The sequence below is a fragment of the Papio anubis genome, chromosome 18 (assembly GCF_008728515.1).
Source record: "Papio anubis isolate 15944 chromosome 18, Panubis1.0, whole genome shotgun sequence".
NCBI classification, from domain to species: Eukaryota; Metazoa; Chordata; class Mammalia; order Primates; family Cercopithecidae; genus Papio; species Papio anubis.
Window position 1 is genome coordinate 45,151,237 of NC_044993.1, and position 20,169 is coordinate 45,171,405.

Genomic DNA, 20,169 nt, shown 5'->3' on the forward strand with positions numbered 1-20,169 from the left:
TTCCACCTACTGCGGAGGCTGAAGTGGGAGATCACTTGAGCCCAGGAGCTCGAGGTTGCAGTGAGCTGTGATCATGCCACTGCACTCCAGCTTTGGCAACAGAGCGAGACACTGTCTAAAAAAACAAAAAGAAGAACAAGAAGAAGACTTCAGGCTTTACCACAAGTAGGAGAACAGAATCTTTGGGAAGGTGGTGATATCAGTGACAACACAGATAAACGCTGTATCGGAGGCTCTGAGTAATAGTGTTTTCAACAAGACCAGTGTTCTCGCCTCTTTCCTATAATGGCATGAGAATATGGAGTCCAGGGCTGACATGGTGCCTCCGCAGAGGCAGGACCCAGCCTCCTCTGTTCCACTCTTGCATTCTTCAATGTCAAACTCATCTTCGAGGTCCAAAATGGTGCACTGCGATGCCGACACTCCAGCCAGTGGGAAGATGGTGAAAAGAAAGGACACTTCTTTTCTCAAAGGACCTGGCTCCAAAGTTGCTCACTTCACTGCTGCTCACATCCCATCAGCCTGAACCTCGCCAGGCAGCCACGCTAGCTGCACAGGAGGCGGGGAGATGTACCCTGTAACTAAGGGGCTAAATGCAATATCCATTGCAGCATAACAAACCACCACGCAGGACTGAGACATCAGCAATTGATTATTTCTCACAATTGCATGAGGTGACAATCCATGCAGTTCTGTGGGACTGTCCAGTGTCCAGTGGCTGCAGGTATTGGACAGCTGGATGGAAGGACCACAGTGGCCTCACGCATGCACAGTGGCAGTGGCCTCCGCTGTCTCCTCCATGAGGCCACTCATTCTCCAGTGGGCCATATGGATCACGGCGTGGTGGCCTCAGCATTCCGAGGGGTGCAGGGCAGGAGCTGCTGTGCTCCTAAAGGTCGAGGCTCCAGAACTCACACGATCACACTCCTACTGTATTCTATTAATCAAAGCAAACCACAGGACCAGCCCAGATTCAAGGAGGTAGACAGGCCACACCATGTGGTGTCAGGGGCAGCAATGTCACACTGCAAGGGTGTGGGGCCAGGAAGCACCACTCACTGGGGGTCAGAACTGTAACCATCTCCCATGGTGGCCCAGATTAAGATTCTACTCTAAGTAGGAAAAGGAGGGTGGATACTGAAGGGATTCATTTACTCTGAAGCGAGAAATCCCAAAAAATAAAAGCAAACAGACATTCCTGGACTTGGCCACTTATTACCAGATTTATGGTACTGTGTATTAGTCACTTTGTGGTCATGCTAGGGCAATTTGTCACTTGAAATGATTTACTTTTCTAACCCGTCATAAAGTTCCTATCTGGCTGAATTCAACACAAGCTTCTCATTCGAAGACACCGAGGTGAACTCTGAGCTCATGGGACTTTAACTACCCTGCAAGGACGGGCGGCTACAGGCATGGAGGCTGCAAGGACAGGCGACTACAGGTGCGGAGGCTTCAAGGACAGGCAACTACAGGTATGGAGGCTGCCAGGACAAGCAACTAGGTACGAAGACTGCAAGGACCAGCATGGAGGCTGCAAGGACAGGTGACTAGATATGGAGGCTGCAAGGACAGGTGGCTGTAGACATGGAGGCTGCAAGGACAGGCAACTACAGATATGGAGGGTGAAAGGACAGGCGACTGGAGGTACGGAGCTCTCTCGTTCCTAGAGCAATTCAGGACTTCTGGAGATATTGAGGACTTTTATCTTTCAACATAAGGAAAGAAAGAAATTCTTAACAGATTTTATTTAAGTCAGGCAAGGAAATAGGAAAGAACCGTCTAAAGGTGACCATGTATTGTGTCACCCCCACAGATACAAAGGGCCATTGTCTCATCAGCCACCTTTTCAGGGCATCTCACTGCACTTTGAGTGAAATTGAGACTCCTCGCTCCAGCTTGTAAAGCACTTGTGCCCAAGCCCTGCCCACTCTCCCAGCCTCCCCTGCCCTCCCTTCTGCCTGGAGGACTTCTGTCCCTGCTTCAGTCAGGTGTCACCTGCCTTGGGGACCCGTCCTTCACCTCCCTAAGGAGTAAGCCCTCTCTCCTCCTGCCACATGTGGAACAAGTGTCCCTCTAAGTCGTGAGTTTCTTGTATTTCAATGAAGATCATGAAATTACCATTTTTTGGCGAGGCACAGCGACTCACACCTGTAATCCCAGCACTTCGGGAGGCCAAGGCAGGTGGATCACCTGAGGTCAGGAGTTCAAGACCAGTGTGGCCAACATGGCAGAACCCCATCTCTACCAAAAATACAAAAAAAAAAAAAAAAAAAATTAGCCGGGCATTGTGGTGCACACCTGTAATCCCAGCTACTGAGGAGGCTGAGGCAAGATAATCACTTGAACCCGGGAGGGAGAGGTTGCAGTGAGCTGAGATCACGCCACTGCACTCCAGTCTGGGTGAAAGAGTGAGACTCCACCGAAAAGAAAGAAAAGAAAAGAACAGAACAGAACAGAAAAGAAAGAAGGAAGGAAGGAAGGAAGGAAGGAAGGAAGGAAGGAAGGAAGGAAAGAAGGAAATAAACAAATAAATAAAGAGAAAGAAAGAGAGAAGAAAGAAAGAGAGGAAAGAAAAGAAAAAGAAAGAGAAAGAAAAAGAAAGGAAGAAAGAAAGAAAAAGAAAGAAAGTCCAAAAACATGTCATCAATTTCATATGCTTTAACCTAATGTCATAACAGTTAAATAACAGCCACCCTCTCCCCACACTCCCTCATGCCTGCTCTGGGGCCATTCCTCTGAGGCTGTCAGGACAGTAAAAGAGAAAAGCTTTAGAGCTAGGCAGAGCTGGGATCAATTCCTAGCTCCATTCCTTCTCAGCTGTATGAACTCAGGCAATCGGTATGATCTATCTAAGCCTTGGTTTCCTCATAAGTGAAATTCATATAAATACCAAGGACTGGTGTGAGGATTAGAGAGGATGTATGTTCAGCCAGGGTAGTGTTTACTGTGTTTGCAAAGTATGAGAGACAGGCACTGGGCGTCCTCCCTCCGAGGAAGCCGCCACCAAAACGTCACTTGCACACACCTTGGCAGCAAGTGCTGCTGGTGCCCTGACCTGAACCAAAAAGACCGTGCCAGGGGCTGTGTTCACCTGTCAGACATGGAGCCAGCAGCACTGGTATCGCTTTCTCTGGCCAGAAGAGCCCGCTCTGCTCACACTCAGGGCAGGCCAGAAGTGGTATGAAATTAACACTCCCCACCAAGAGCAGCCCTCATCCAATAGCTAAGTGGAATTGGTGTCTACGCACTCCAGTCTTCTCCCTTGGGTGTGGTGATACTGAGGCACGTGTTTGCACTGCCTCCCAGAACTGCCCAGTGGGATGAAGCTCCAGGAACTAACAGCAGCTTCTCTGTGGATGATACACCTGTTATTGGCAGCCTTCCCTTCCTTGGTATTTCCTGGAGCCATCTCTTTATTTTATTTTTATTTATTATTATTTTTTTAAGATGGAGTCCTGCTCTGTCGCCCAGGCTGGAGTGCAGTGATGCAATCATATCTCACTGCAACATCTACCTTCCAGGTTCAAGCAATTCTCCTTCCTCGGCCTCCCAAGTAGCTGAGATTACCAGGCACCTGCCACCATGCCTGGCTAATTTTTTTGTATTTTTAGTAGAGACGGGGTTTCACCATGTTCGACAGGTTGGTCTCAAACTCCTGACCTTAGGTGATCCACCTGCCTCAGCCTCCCAAAGTGCTGGAATTACAGGGGCATAAGCCACCGTGCCCGGCCTTTATTTTATTATTTTGTTTATTTTTGAGAAAGGATCTCACTCTGTCACCCAGGCTGGAGTGCAGTGGTGCAATCATGGCTCACTGCAGTCTAGACCTCCTGGGCTCGAGTAATTCTCCTGCCTCAGCCTCCTAAGTAGCTGTGACTACAGGCACGTAACACCAGGCCTGGCTAATGTTTTTTAATTTTTCAGGAGACAGGGTCTCAATATGTTGCCCAGGCTAGTCTCGAACTCCTGAGCTCAAGCCATCCTCACACCTTCACCTCCCAAAACGCTAGGATTTCAGGTGTAAGCCACCGTGCCTGGCCTGCCACCTCTTAAATATGCTTGTTTCACTCAAATTCTTGGGTTTGCTTCTGGGAGAACCCAAACTTCCAGGAACATATCCTATAAATTATCCTTACATATATGCAAAAATGACATATATTTGATTTATTAACTCAGCATTGATGCAATAACAAGAGATTGAAAATAATATATCAAAAGAAGACTGGTTAAATACACTATGGTACACTCACACAATGGAATACTATGCAGCGGTATAAAAGAATGAAAAAGTAATTTATGTCAATATGAACCAATGTCTGAGAAACAGTGAAAAAAGCAAGATACAGACCAATATAAAGTATGCTATCATTTGTGTAAAAAAGCTTGTGTGTATGTGTGGTGTATGTGTGTGCACACGTGCGTACATTTGCACACCGCCTGGAATCTGAGGGAAACCTCAAAACACAAGCGTGACTACCTTTAAGGAGGTGACTTGAATATCTGGAAAGGGAGACTTTTCACTGTACACTCTTGAATGCTTTTTGATTTTTGTACCATAGACAGGCTTATCCATTGAAAAAATTAAAGTCACATTGAAATAATAAATGAATCCATAAAGGGAGATTCATCATTCCTCAGTGGACATCTTTACTGAGCATCAGCGCTGGTGTGGAGTGGATTTGGTGAGGCTCCTGGTTCCACCCACGGCTTCTCACGGAATCTCCATCCAAGCTGCGCTGGCTCCCGTAGGCCGCACAGGCTCTTCGGCGACAGGAAGTCCCACTTCCTTCAGTGGAGAGGAGCTGCTGCGTTTCCCTCTGTGTTCACCCACAGGATTGACCGTCCCCTCTCCCGGAGGAAAACCCAGCAGCGGCTTCACCCACGCACAAGGGAGCCCAGGCAGTTCCCTTCTGCGGGAGAGGCTGCACTGCCACCACCTACCCACACGCCAGAGACATCTGAGTCACACACATAAGCCATACACCCCTGAGCACACACATGCACTCACACACATGCACACACATATGCATACGCTTGCACACATTTACACACACTTGGACACACGCACACACAGTTGGACACACGCACATACTTGCACGCACACGTGGACACGTGAGTGCACATGCACGCACACGCACAAGTGCACACGCTTGCACACAGACACTTGCACACACTCACACACATGCACATACACACTTGCACACACACAAATGTAAGCCCAAGCTGGTCCTGTCTCGGGGAGACTTCGCCGTCTGGTGTGTCCAGCAGCCTGGGGGCTATGTGTGGTCTGGGCAGAGTCCTGCTGGCCACGGAGAGGCAGCTCGGTCGGTCGGGAAGGAGCCACTACTGGGGTTCGGCCCCCGGGGGACCCCCTTCACTCATCATGTCCTTGTACTGCCGCTTGAAGAAGCCGAGCTGTGGGGCAGAGGAAGGCAGTGAGGGTGACAACAGCCAGGGAGAGGGCGACTCCGCAGACCAGGGGGAGGGGATGGGAGGGCCAGCACGGGTCCCAGAGCGCGTGGCAGAGACAGAAGGGACCCAGGAGGGCGGGGCGGGAGGACAGTGACATCCGCTTCAGGGCCTGGTACAACAAGGAGGGCGACTCTGCATTTGGTGGAGTCTGTACCCGGGGCGTTCTCAGCGCGCCCTGCGCATGAACCTGGCCACCCTCCCTAAGAGACTGAGGCGCAGAGAGACTCCCGGACTCGCCCCAGTCACAGAGCTGGCAGCCCCGCCGGGGAAACTGAGGCATGGAACTGCAGCGCGAGGCCCGAGAGGAGGAAGGGAGGGGTGGGGGAATGGAGGGGAGCACCTTGTACAGCACGGCGGTGATGACGGCCAAGAGCAGCAGCCCCCCCACAGAGCTGCCCACGATGAGCGGCAAGGGGTTGGGGACCTCGAACAGCTCCACTTTGGTCTCTGTCTGGGGGAGGAAGGAGGGACGTCAGGGGAGACGACTCCGGATTTCTGGGGGTTCCGCATTCACACCGTGTGCACCCCTGAATCAAGTGGGGAACCCCTCCTCAAGTTCCCCAGAATCCCAGCCCTCAGTCCTCCTCCCCCACCTCTTCTCCCTCCTCTCCCTCCTCCCTCTGTTTCTCTGTCCTCTATCTTTCTCTCTTTCTGCCTCTCTCTATCTCCATCTCTCATTGTCTCTGTCTCTGTCTCGCTCTGTATCTGTCTCTGTCTCCATCTCTATCTGTCTCTATCTCCATCTCTCCCCGTCTCTGTCTCGCTCTGTATCTGTCTCTGTCTCTATCTGTCTCTCTCTCCATCTCTCACTGTCTCTGTCTCTCTCTCTCTCCTTTGTCTCTGTCTCTGTATCTGTTGCTCCCTCTGTCTCTATCTCTCTGTCTCTGTCTCTTTATGTCTGTCTCTCTCCTTATGTCTCTCTGTTGCTGTGTCTCTCTCTCCCTCTCTCTTTGTGTCTCTCTCTCCCCTCCCCCAGAGATCTCCACAAGCCCAGCCCCTCTCCCTCCAATAGTTCCTCAGCATCCAAGACAGGTACCTGGGCCCTCACAAACGCCCCCTGTCCCGCAAGCAGGGTGAACGTGGAATTGTTAAACATGATCTCAGCTGTGCTCACGACCAGGAGGTGGTTATGCGAGGTCTGTGGAAGAGAGCGGGTGTGCACTGCACCTGGGCCCTGAGCACCACGCCTGTGCCCGGCGAAGCATCAGGACCCCACACACCTTGATGTACCAGCCAAACGAGAGGTTGCCTTTGAGGGTGGCATTGAATTCTTCCTGGATGCCAAAGAACGGGATGTCACACTTGATTCTCTGGCAGACAGCGATGGAGCAGTTCTGGGGAACGCAGGAGGGGCGGGGACGGGTAAGGAAGCAGAAGGCAAAGAACACCCCTCCCCATGTGCTCAGAGACCATACAGGTTGCAGCAGGGAAGCGCGCTGGGTCTCCATATGGCCCTGGGACTGACTTAGCTTCTCACCACCACTGGGTCCTTCTGAAGCTTAGCCAGAAAGTCGGTGTAAGGGGTGGGAAGTATTTCCTCGGTGTGGCACGTACTCGAGAGGCTCTGAGGAAAGAGACACACTGAGAAGGGGCAGAGATGAAGGCGCCAGGGCCCATCTCTCAAGAGGTGAGATGGCTTGGGTCCAGGAGGGAGGGGGAGCAGCTCCAAAACCCAACAGTGGAGACAGAGGTGAGGGGAAGGCCCAGGGCGCTGCAGGAGTCAGGCCGAGCTCCGCTCACCTCGGAGAAAGTGACCTGGGGGCGGTCCCATATGATCGTCTGGTTCAGCTGGACGGGCACCAAGAATACCAGGCTGATGGGGAGGCTCCTCTGCCCCAGGTTTTTGACCTGCACCGGGGAGGGCGGGGTCAGGGCTCTGGCCATCCTCCCCCACCAGCCTGGAAAATCAGCCTCCCCTCCCTATGGGGCAGGCCACAGGCCGGGGCGTCCTGCCCCTTCCTGTTTGAGAGAGTAGAGTGTACACCTAATATGCATTCCAGTGCCACATGGCCTGGTCTCCAGTCCTAGGTCTCCCACTTACTCGGTGGGAGACCTCGGGCGTGTTCTGTAAACCTCTCTGAGCCTCAGTTTCTTCATCTGTAAACTGGGGATCATGACAGTGCCCCACAGAGTCATTACGAAGGTAACACAAGATAATTACGTGCGTGCATGTCACATACATACGTGCGTGCATGTGTGCATACTGACAGCAGCGTGGACCAAGTCCGGCACACCACAGGCGCCTTGCGCACATTTTCCATCCCTGTTTCTGCATTGTCTACCATCGATTTTCCTCCCCAGCCTCCTTCTCAGGACCAAGATGCCCCAGCTCCCCACCTGATATTGATGCTGCATGACCCGACTGGTATTCTCTGAGGCCGTGAAGTTGATATATTTAGTGGAGACCTCGTGGCTGAAGGGAGAAAGAAGGGACAGGAGGTGACAAAATATGATGGGTGCCCTGGGAGGGTGTCTCAGGCTAAGTGTGTAAGAGCGAACAGGCACATGGGTAATGAAGGCCTGGGGGGTGGAGATGTGGTAGGGTGCAGGAGGATGGGGGAAGCAATGTATGCTGGACACACAGTGCGTGTCCATTTGGGCCACTTACACACACATGCACAAATGCACACCCATGCACACATACACGCATGTAGACTCTCAGACACACACACACGTGCACAAATACACACCCATGCACACATACATGCACATAGACCCTCAGACACACACATGCACAAATACACACTCATTCACACATACATGCACACATAGATCCTCAGACACACATACATGCACAAATACATACCCATGGACACACACCCATGCACACATACGCACATGAATCCTCTCACACACGCACAAATACACACCCATGCACACACACACATGCACATAGATCCTCACACACACATGCACAAATACACACCCATGCACACATACATGCACACAGATCCTCAGACACACATGCACAAATACACGCACAAGGATCCTCACACTCACACACATGCATAAATATACACCCATGTACACATACACATGCACATAGATTCTCACACAAATACACACCCATGCACACATACACACATGCACATAGATCACACTCACATGCACACACGCCCATGCACACATACACACATACGGATAGATCCTCAGACACACACATGCACAAATACACATCCATACACACAAACATGCATAGATCCTCACACTCACACACCCATGCACACATACACACCCATGCACACATACACATGCACATAGATCCTCAGACTCACACACACACAGACATGCACAGACTCTTGCACACAGATCAGTCATGTCCAGCCCAGAAGGGAGGCTCAGCTAAAGTCCTGAAGCCAGCACCTGGTGACCACCATGTAGACAGCATATTTCACCGGCAGCTCCCGTTGGAATTCGGTTTTGTTGGTTCTGGACATGTTGTTCTCACTAGAGGGAAAGAGAGAGCTCCAGCAAGCTCTTGAGAATGGACAGTCTTTCCTCCTCCCTCTCCCTCACTCCCTGCCTCCAATCAGCCACCAAGTTCTGTTATCTCTGCGTCTGAAACCCCACTCTTCTCCAGCCCCTGCCCCTGCCTAGCCCAGGCCCATCCCTCCCCACCTGGATGTCTACAGCCACCTTCCTCTAACTGGTCCCTGAATTCACACCTGCTCCCATCCCAATCGTCAGCCCTCCTGAAGAGTGATCGTTCTAACATGCCAATATGATTATGTCACTCCCAGAGGCGAAACTGCAAATCCCTAGCAACACCCATCAGCCATTTTGGGACATGGCCTGTATCTAACCACCACCAGCTCCTTCAACCCTGCATTTCATGCTGAGGCCACTCTTAAACACACCCCGATGTTCCCATCCCTGATACCTGCTTCCTGCCTTCTGTCTTCATGCCCGCCCTCAGTTCATGCTTTTGCTTTGTCTAAATATATTTTCTTTTTTTCCCCCTTTCATTTTCTTTTTTTATTTTTATTTTATTTATTTTTTATTTTTTTGAGACTGGGTCTCACTCTGTTGCCCAGGCTGCAATGCAGTGGCACAATCTCAGCTCACTGCAGCCTCCATCTTCCAGGCTCAAGCAATTCTTGTGCCTCAGCCTCCTGAGTAGCTGGGATTACAGGCATGCACCACCATGCCTGGCTAATTTTTGTATTTTTTGTAGAAACAGGGTATTGATATGTTGCCCAGGCTGATTTTGAACTCCTGGGTTCAAGTCATTGTTTTGCCTCAGTCTCCCAAAGTGCTGGGATTACAGGGCTGAGCCACCACATCCAGCTCCTAAATATATTTTCTTTAGGAATCTTCTCTGAACACCAGTCTCCCAAGAACACTGGCCATCCGCCATCTAATCTTGCATCTCATACTGGATTTGAGATGCAAGATTAATGGCTAGTTTTCTTGCCTGTCTTTGCCACTCAATTATCATCTCTGAGAGGGCAGGAACCACCATCGTGTGATCCACCACCGTCCCACCAGAACTCAGCACAAGACCCAGCACGTGGTGGGTGCTCAGTGAGTGTTTGCTAAGTGAACAAATGCGTTGAAGGGAGAACCAGTGGGCAGAGGGCAAAGGCCCACCCTGGGCCAGGGGCTGGGGCCTCAGAAGGGCAACTGCATGCAGAAGCCTGGCAGAGAGCACCTGGTCACATTGGCCTTGAGGAGCAGTTTGTTTCCAAGGGAAGCCTTAGAGTCCACATCAAATGTGATATTAAAGGTGACCTGGAATGGGAGAAAGGAGAAGCAATGATAGAAATAGGAGAGAAGAAATAACCCAAATGCCCGTCATCTGATTAATGGAGACATGAAATATGGCCCATCCATACAACAGGATATTGTTCACCAAATAAAAAGCAGTGAAGGCCGGGCGCGGTGGCTCATGCCTGTAATCCTAGCACTTTGGGAGGCTGAGGCAGGTGGATCACCTGAGGTTGGGAGTTCGAGACCAGCCTGGCCAACATGGCGAAACCCTGTATCTACTAAAAATACAAAAATTAACTGGGCGTGGTGGCAGGCGCATGTAACCCCAGCTACTTGGGAGGGTGAGGCACAAGAATCGCTTAAACCTGGGAGGCAGAGGTTGCAGTGAGCCAAGATTGCATCACTGCACTCCAGCCTGGGTGACAAAGTGAGACTCCATCTCAAAAAACATACTAAAAAATTTTTTTAAATGTAAAGCAATGAAGTACTGACACATACAACGATGTGAATGATCCTTGCTAAGTCCTTGCTTAATATTATGCTAGCAAAAGGATCACATACGGTATTATTTCATTTATATGAAATGTCCAGAACAGGCAAATCTATAGACACAAAGTAGATTAGTGGTTGCCTAGAGCTGGGGGAGATGGGAGGGTTGGGGTTGAGGGCCAACAGGAACAGAGGCTTTTTGTGAGGTAATGAAGATGTTCTGAAATGGATCATGATGATGGATGCAAGACCCTGTGAATTCACTCAAAGCCACTGAACTGTATGCTTTATTTTATTTTATTTTATTTTATTTTATTTTATTTTATTTTTGAGACAGGGTCTCACTCTGTTGCCCAGGCTAGAGTGCAGTGGTGTTATCATAGCTCGCTGCAGCCTCAACCTCCCAGGCTTAGAAGATCCTCCCACCCCAGCCTCCCAAGTAGCTGGGACTACAGGTGTGCACCACCAGCCCCAGCTAATTTTTACAGTTTTTGTAGAGACAGGATCTTGCCATGTCACCTAGGCTGGTTTCAAACTCTTGGACTCAAGCAATCCTCCTGCCTCGACCTCCTAAAGTGCTAGGATTACAAACATGAGCCACTGTGCTGGGTTTGAAATGTATGCTTTAAATAGGTGAATTGGATGGTATGTGAATTATATCTCAATAAAGCTGTTTTGTACAAAAAGGAATCACTAATAAAGAAGAGAAGAAGAAGAAAAGAATCCCCAAAGAAATCAAAGAAAAAAGGAGGGAAGGAGCCAGGAGTTCTGACCTCTGAGTTTTCTGGGAAGATGGGGTGGTTTATGCTGCAGCTGGTGCTCTTCAAGGCCCCAGGCACTTCGGTGGAGGAGGCAGACTCACAGGCCAGGCGCCAGGATCGCTGTGAGCGCTGGTTCTGGAAGGCAAGGGAGGCAAAGGCGGTGATATCCACCTCCAGCCATGAGGACGGTGAAGCAAAGGTCAGATGGAGCCTGAGAAGGATGTGGTTACCTGGAGCCTGGACACCTTCCGGTAGGACAGGCCAAGCGGGAAGAAGAAGGTGACCTGTGTCCTGTACGAGTCCTCGCCGTCATTTCTCACAGTCACTGTCACGTTGAACTCCCGGGGCCCACCCACCACGAGGCAGTCCAGGCTGTGGGAAGAAGACAGGCCGGGGGTGGGGCGCTGGGGGCTTCCCTGTGGCAAAGCCTGCTTCAGCGGAACGGAGACTCAGGGCACTGGATGAGAGACAACAGTACAGGGGCAGCCACACGGGACCTCAGAGCCCAGGAACACCCGGCTCCCTTGGGGGCCAGGAGGAGAACACAGTGGGTCATGGTCCGGGTCCTCCTCTGGAGGAGGTGTGGAGGAAAGGAAACTCACCTCATGAAACTGAAGGTGATGCTGAGGTCATCCTGGCAAATGTTGTCATTGCCACAATTCTTCTCAAAGGGAAACTTTTAAAAAAATGAATATGATCAAATGAAAGGAAAGGAAATAACCAAATGTTGTGAAATTAAACAATAAAATAAAATGTTGAAGTAAAATTAGATGCAATCAAATAAAATGAGTTTCAACCACCTTGGCCTCTGGTCTCTTCCACACCCCTGCGGGACCCCAACTCCGGACTCACTAAGGCTATGAAGAGTCTCTGAGCATCCTCAGCCAGCACCGGCCGGAGGTTCCCGAAAGCAGACAAGGGAGTTCCCACCAGAGAGAAGTTCAGGCGCAGCACAATGGGGCTCACTGGGTCCTCGATGCAATCCTAAGAGATAGCCGGGATTTGGGGATCTGCCCTCCTTAGCTCCCCAAGCCCACCCCATGCTTGGAGAACACAGGGTTCTAGCCACTCTCCTGCTCACCGGCAACTGTAGCTTCAGGGTCTCACAAGTCTGGGTCAGCCCCAAGGTCTTCGTCTGCCTGCGCGTGCTGTTCTTTGTCTCACCGAAGACAGCGCGGGAACGTGGGCGGCCGGAGTCCAGAGCCAGGTCGTAAGTTACAACGCTCTGGATCTGCCCTGAAGGGACAGGGTGGGTACAGCGGTTGAGCAGCCTGCACCTCGGAGCTGGGCAGATGGAAGCTTGAGGCCCAGCTCCTCTGCTTCTCAACTGTGCGACTTGGGGTATGTTGTCTAAACTCTCTGAGTCTCCCTTGCTTGCTTGCTTGCTTGCTTGCTTGCTTCCTTCCTTCCTTTTTCCTTTCTTTCTTTTCTTTTCTTTCTTTCCTTCTTTCTTTCTTTCTCTTTCTTTCTTTCTTTTCCTTCCTCCCTTCCTTCCTTTCCTTCCTTCCTTCCTTTTTTCCTTCTTTCCTTTCTTTCCTTCTTTCCTTTTCTTCCTTTCCTTCCTTCCCTTCTTCCTTCCTTCCTTTCTTTTTAGTTTTTATTTTCTTTTTTGAGACAGAATCTCGCTCTGTTGCCCAGGCTGGAGTGCAGGGGTGCAATCTTAGCTCACTGCAACCTCTGCCTCCCAGGTTCAAGCGATTCTCCTGCCTCAGCCTCCCGAGTAGCTGGGATTACAGGCACATGCCACCACGTCCTGCTAATTTTTGTATTTTTAATAGAGATAGGGTTTCACCATGTTGGCCAGGCTGGTCTCGAACTAATCCACCTGCCTCAGCCTCCCAAAGCACTGGGATAAAAGGCGTGAGCCATTGCGCCTGGCCTCCATTCTTTATTTTTAAAGTGAGGATAATAATGATAATAATGACACCCTCCCAATGGTAAAAAGGAAATGAAACAGTGCTTATCAAGTATTTAGCACAGTGCCTTTTATACAATAAGTGCTCAATAAATGGTAGCTATTCTGTTACTCAATAAAAAATTTACTGTATTTTTCTGGCTACTTTAAATTTTTTTTCTCTTTGTCTTTGGTCTTCAGCAGTTTGATTATAACATACATTGATATAATGTCCTTCATATTTATCCTGCTTTGATTTTGTAAAGAATCTTGATGTCTTTCATCAGTTTGGGGAATTTTTTTTTTTTAATGGACTTTCACTCTTGTCACCCTGGCTGGAATGCAATGGGGCGAGCTCAGGTCACTGCAATCTCCGCCTCCCAGTTTCAAGCGATTCTGCTTCAGCCTCCTGAGTAGCTGGGATTACAGATGCATGCCACCACACCTGCTAATTTTGTATTTTTTGTAGAGACGGGATTTCACCATGTTGGCCAGGCTGGTCTCAAACTCCTGTCCTCAGGTGATCCACCTGCCTCGGCCTCCCAAAGTGCTGGGATTACAGGTGTGAGCCACCGCAACTGGCCAGTTTGGGGAAATTCTTTTTTTATATTATTCTTATAATTTTATTAGTATGCATAAACAGTTAATGGACGGTTAATGGACAGATTAGTATGCATAAATGGTTACCAACTTGACTGACCTATCTTACCTACCCTGTAGAGAAAATACATGTTATTTTAGCTAACTTACCCAATGCGCGTTCACAAGCTGGCTAAAACTATCATCTTGGACCCAAGTTGATACAATAGATAAACCTAACTTATATAATCACCCATTATATCTTAACAAAAAAAAATGAAAAACCATTAGCTAAAATAATGTCACTTTTCTTCAGCTTTTAAAATGCCTGTCCAACTTGCTTACTGGGATTAGAAGCAGAAGCCTGACAAAGAAGCATAAGATAAAAATACTGTGAGACTGTCCATCATCGATGCTTTGTTGATGGGACGTTCTCTCATACTGATGTATCAAAAATACATTTTGAAGAGTAAAGGAAGAAATATCCTCATCCAGTTCTTAAATTCCTTACCCCTTAAGTGTCCACATTAATAAGTCTTATGTCCAAGTGAAACATCATGACAATATCTGAGTTTTGCAATGTACACTACACTGAAAGGCAAATCAAATAGCAAAGTACTTAAGAATCTGGGAAATGCTACTCAATCCCCTTTTTCTGCTTTATTCATCTGGACACAAGTACATAACCCTGGAAACAGAAAACATGCTCTTGCGGTATTTCCAGAATAATAACAATTAACTTTTCCACCATGAATAAAAGCAGCCCATGCAGCCCAGGCCAATTACACAGAAATAGGCAGCTCCTATAAAAAGAGTAGCAGGCCTCTGGTCTGTCTCTCATTATCGCAAAGGTGGTTATCTCCACTGCAGTGTTGGCCCAACTTCCTCCACCAGGAGGTGGGAATAGACATTCTTGAACAGAAGACAGTCTGATCGCTTTCATTGTTGCAGCAGGATTTGTTCCAGTATTTATAATGGCATTTCAATGAGTCACCTATTCCACTGCATATTCTGATCAAATGACATCCAAGAGCTTAAGAAGATCATCACCCTGACTGGATATGAGCAAAAGGCTTGGCCTGGTACAAACTCTGGACAATCAATCAGTTGAGAGAAGTCTGTTGGTGGCACATCGCGTGGAAGAGGGCCTGGAACTGGCCACTTTTCTGGTTCTATCTTTTTTCTCATTTTCTCATCCACAATTTCTACTTCTGTGCTATCCTTCAGTGCTTCTAAGATGAGATTAAAGTTTGTAGTGACAGCCTGAACACGCTGAAAACCAGCAATCAGGGAAATAGGCAAGAAACCTTGCTCATCCATCTTTCCCCGAAGAAAGAAGTCTCGTTCCAAATTTTCTACACTGAAGTAATATTCAATTTGATGCTTAATATACTCTTTAAGCAATGCTTCTTCCACAGGATACACCTGTACACCTGTACCATCATCATAGTAATACATCATGCTGGTATTAAGTCCTGTTTGAAATGGTCAATCAGTCCTTTCACCATGTTCTTGATAACCATATGAATAGTCAAAGTTCAGTCGAGGATTTCCTCTGCCTGGTCCTCTTCCCCATCCTCCACCTCTTCCTCGACCTCTAAAGGAACCTCGGATATTACCACCCTCACTTCTCACACTGGAAACTTCATCTTGATCATCTCTTTTTTTCTCTGTCTCGCCTCCAATTTCGTGTATCATTTCTCCTATTGTTATGTGTTGGTTTATTTGCTTCAGGTTGACATCTTCAACTGTTCCGGGATCCAGGTCTTTCTTAACTCTCTGATCTTACATCATCTAAGTAGAGTGGTACCCACTTGCGCTTATTAGCTCTCTTTCGTTGATTACTTGACTGAGCCTCATCCTCACTGACATTTTCACCAGGACCATTTAACTTTGTTTCCCGATTTTCTTTGCTCTCATTGTTACTTCTCTTTTCAACCTTCTCTTCTTTTTCTTTTCTATTTTGTAGCTTTTTATTTCCTTGGCTGAGGACACTCTGAAATCCAGTGTTCGCTGATTCACTTGGCGTTGGCCAATTCTCCATATCGCTGAAATCACTAGCCTTGTTGGATTTCTTTGTCTTGAGTTTTCCTGCTTTTATAATTTTGAGGAAACCGAACTCGGCTCCTTCCCTCGCCGGGCCACCCGCGGGAGTTGAGGGATTCGACCGCCCGGGTGCCGCTCGAAGGCCTGCCCCGCCCCAGCGGCCCTCCAAGTGCGAGGGATGACTAAGGGGACAACTCCCGGCTCACGGGCTGAGGCCGCTCCTACTGCGGGCTCAGGGGCGGGGCGCGCACTAGGCCTCTGTGGCTCGCGGCCTGTCCCCGCGGCGACGGTGGCCAAGGGCCTGAGCGGGCCGCGCACACGGCGCCGGGAAGACCGGGCGCTTGATTTGCCCTTAGGCCCTAAAGCTGGGTCGCGGCTAGGCTAAGGGAGGGGACGCTGTGTCACCCCCTGGCCTGGGGCGGCTCCCAAGTGAAGTCGGAAATTCTTTAACATCTTTCCTATTCCATCCTATTCCATCTTTCCTATTCTGTCTTTCCTATTCCATCTTTCCTATTTTCTTTCTCTCACTCTCTCTCTCTGTCTCTCTCTCTCTCTCCTCCCCCACCACCACTTTCTGTAATTCCAATTACACGTTTGTTAGATCTTTCACCATATCCCACACATCTCTTATGATGTTTTTCTGTATTTTTCATTCTTTTTACCTGCATATTTATCCAGATACTTTCAAATGACTTGTCTTCTAGTTCACTAATTCTCTGTTCTGCTTCTAATCTGCTATAAATCTATTTACTGAATTCTTCATTTCAGTCATTGCGTTTTTTGGTTCTAGAGTTTCCATTTGACTCTATTTTATGAATTCCAGGTTTTTGATGAAGTTCTCATCCTTTCTCTTTTTTCTTGAAGATATTAATTATAGTTACCTTTTTAAAATTCCTATCCAATCATTCTAATTCTGAATCACCTGTGGGTCTGTTTCTATTGTATATTGTTTCTCTTGGTTGCTAGTCAGTTGTCTCAATGGAAAGACCAAGGCATTTACCAAGGCCTCTCAAATCTCTGTCTCCCCAGCAGTGGGGAGCTGCTGAATTCTCTGATCAGCTCTTTGGCTTTTCAGTTGCTGTTTTCTACTGGGTTTCTTGGGGTACTGACCTGGGCGTTCATGTCTTAGGAGTCAGCCAAAGAGTAGAGGGGGATTTCTATGTAGGTTTGGGGGTAACTCTTCTTCAATTCCCTACTCTCTAACATTTTGCTCTTAATTTCTAGCCATGCTGGCTGCCCTCATATCTGGAATGCTATCTCCTCAGCCTAGGAAAACTGCTCCTAGAAAGGTAATCATTTTTTAGGGATGGGTCTTGCTATGTTGCCCAGGCTGGCCTCAACCTCCTGGGCTCAAATGATCCTCCCACCTCAGCCTCTCAAGTAGCTGAGACTACAAGAAATTGCCATCATGCCCAGCTAATAATTTTACCTTTAAAGAGGATACAATTCTTTCTAGTACTGTCATTACTAGATACAGTTATTCCTACTACTGTCACTACTAGAGACAGTTATTCTTAGTACTGTCATTACTATTCTCCCACCCCAAACACAATTCTACTCTTTGAGAATAGGAACAAGGGAAGAAGTCACCGGTGATAAAATGTGTATGTGAGTGCTTTGTAAATTTCTGTTTAGCTTCATCAATTCAATCTCCCCAAATAGGTTTTCTCTCCATTTATTAAAAAACAAAAACATGGTTTGTTCACAGGCATGGGGACCTCAGTCCTCCGGAGAACTGAGGGAGTAAGGAAGTGCCACATGCCCACCTCTTTAGGGAGGTCCACTGGACTTCCCCACCCAGCAGGGCAATAGCCTGCTCACTCAGGTAAGTCTTGGAGAAGGTTGTCAGAGCCTGTGAGAACTCAATTCAGGACAGCCAGAAGGCTGGGCAGAGTGGGTTGCAGCACCCATTCATGTCCTCGGTCATTTAACCTCTTGAGACTCACCTTCTCTTAGCCGATCCCGTGTGCTCTTCTGGACACGGAGGCAGACTCTGACCTCCCCAGCTTCCTTGCCTTTCACCATCTGATCATTACACTCAAATACATTCCTTGCCACTTCCCTGGGATTGAACTCCATAGTTGCCTCTACTCTCAGTACTGGCTGGGACCTGCAGGGACACCAGAAAACCATCAGGGACCTTCAAACAAGAAACATTCCTTCAAGGGAGAATGTCTGGTTGACTCCAAAAGGCATTCTCACCTGACCAACAGCACGTGCCCCTGGGCTCCTACACTCAGGTCCACCAGTCCATCCATTGTGAGGTCCTGCCCCCCACTCAGTGACTGACCAAAATACTGGAGCCTGGAAGGGAGCTTGGAGCCTGCTATCCGCTGAGGGTAAAAAAGAGGTGGAGAGAGAGGGGTTAGGAAAGACAGGAGATATATAACTCAGTCATCCAGCATGACCCAGAGAGAGGTTCTCTAAGCTCTACTCAAGTCTCATCTCTTGCAACTAACCAAGGAACTAGGGCAGCTTAGACCTTATCAAGGAATTATTCACCTTTAGACCACAACCTCAAGAGGATACCCATAATTTCTTTTTTAAAAAAACTTTAAAAATAAAAATGGGGGTCTCACTTTGTGGCCCAGGCCAGTCTTGAACTCCTGGGCTCAAGCAATTCTGCCCTATCAGCCTCTCAAGTGCTAGGATTACAGGTGTGAGCCACCACACCCAACCCCAAGTTTCTATTAATTACCTGCATTTCCCTGGGTACAGGGAAAAGTAAAAGTATATTATTCAGCTCAGCTGAATTTCATTTATGTAGTCAGAATAATGCAAATACTGAATGTTGATCTAACCAAAATGATCACATAAACATGAGGAGTGAATGGGGGTAAAAGAGTGCTACTATGTGGCAAAAGGAAAACTGAAAAAGAGATCAATCTCCACCTTCCATGGTGGGAAGTCAGTGCTAAAACAAAAATCAAAAAGTAGCAAAATTATTATTATTATTTTTTTTTTTTTTTTTTTTGAGACGGAGTCTCGCGCTGTCGCCCAGGCTGGAGTGCAGTGGCCGGATCTCAGCTCACTGCAAGCTCCGCCTCCCGGGTTCACGCCATTCTCCGGCCTCAGCCTCCCGAGTAGCTGGGACTACAGGCGCTGCCACCTCGCCCGGCTATTTTTTGTATTTCTTAGTAGAGACGCGGTTTCACCGTGTTAGCCAGGATGGTCTCGATCTCCTGACCTCGTGATCCGCCCATCTCGGCCTCCCAAAGTGCTGGGATTACAGGCTTGAGCCACCGCGCCCGGCCGCAAAATTATTATTATGTGATTTGAACAGATAGAGAATTGAAAGAGCTGAAAGTGGTTCTGTCAAGAGCAGGGGAAATGAAGCCAAAACCATAGTGTATGTGGAAATTGTTGTTTTTTTAACAGTGAGCTTTTTGGAACTATTTTGACTCTTTAAAGTATGTGCAAGAGTAATATTGAAAAACTGACAGCCAAATAATAAATTTTAAAGAAATTTTAAAAGTGATTTTGTCATGTCCTTAATGCCAGTGAATTGGACACTTTTAATTATGGTATAAAAGTTATAAGACAAAGATATTAAAAATAACTATAGCTAAAATTATGTTACTGGATACACAATATAAATAACTGTAAATTGTGAATCAATAACATAAAACATGTAGTGGGGAATAAAAGTATAGGGTGTATGTGATTTAAGTTCAGTTGTTATCAGCTTAAAATAGACCATGATAATTATAAGATGTTTTGTGGAAAACACAAAGAAAATACCTTTAGAAGTTATATACACAAAAAGAAAACAGAATGAAAGCATATTAATACAAAAATTAACAACAATAAAACACAAAGGAAGACAGCAAGGAAGAAAAGAGGGACAAAAGACCTACATGACAAACAGAAAACAATTAATAAAATTGCAGTAGTAAATCCTTCTCTAACAATAATTACTTTAAATGTAAACAGAAGTAAACTCTCAAAACAGAGTGGCAGAATTAATAAAAATGCAAAATCCAATTATATGCTGTCTACAAGATACCCACTCTGTATTTACTGACACTTAGGCTAAAAGTAAAGGAGCAAAAAATGCTATTCCATGAAAATGGCAACCAAAAGAGAGCAGAATGACATGCTAATACAGACAAAATGACTTTAAGTCAAGAAACAAATTATGATATTATATAATGATGAAATGGCCATTTCACCAGGAGTTGTAACAATTAATTATATATACACCCATCAGACATC

General features: G+C 47.6%; 1 protein-coding gene and 1 pseudogene across 2 annotated transcripts in view; both read right to left on the minus strand.

The window, feature by feature from the left end:
- Window positions 1-4,144: 4,144 nt before the first annotated feature.
- The window catches only part of ITGAM (integrin subunit alpha M), an 82,081-nt gene continuing 66,056 nt past the window's right edge, over window positions 4,145-20,169 (minus strand). The window contains 16 exon segments of the mRNA XM_021931904.2: window positions 4,145-5,418; window positions 5,816-5,926; window positions 6,512-6,613; window positions 6,696-6,809; window positions 6,953-7,039; window positions 7,216-7,323; window positions 7,813-7,888; window positions 8,839-8,922; window positions 10,127-10,206; window positions 11,448-11,570; window positions 11,666-11,807; window positions 12,038-12,111; window positions 12,288-12,419; window positions 12,517-12,671; window positions 17,901-18,064; window positions 18,157-18,287. Coding sequence (XP_021787596.2) covers window positions 5,347-5,418; window positions 5,816-5,926; window positions 6,512-6,613; window positions 6,696-6,809; window positions 6,953-7,039; window positions 7,216-7,323; window positions 7,813-7,888; window positions 8,839-8,922; window positions 10,127-10,206; window positions 11,448-11,570; window positions 11,666-11,807; window positions 12,038-12,111; window positions 12,288-12,419; window positions 12,517-12,671; window positions 17,901-18,064; window positions 18,157-18,287 — 1,755 coding nt within the window. The 3' untranslated portion in view covers window positions 4,145-5,346.
- Window positions 14,554-17,894, minus strand: LOC103880396 (annotated as a pseudogene). The gene has a single exon (XR_641393.3). The product of XR_641393.3 is annotated as a la-related protein 1B-like (transcript).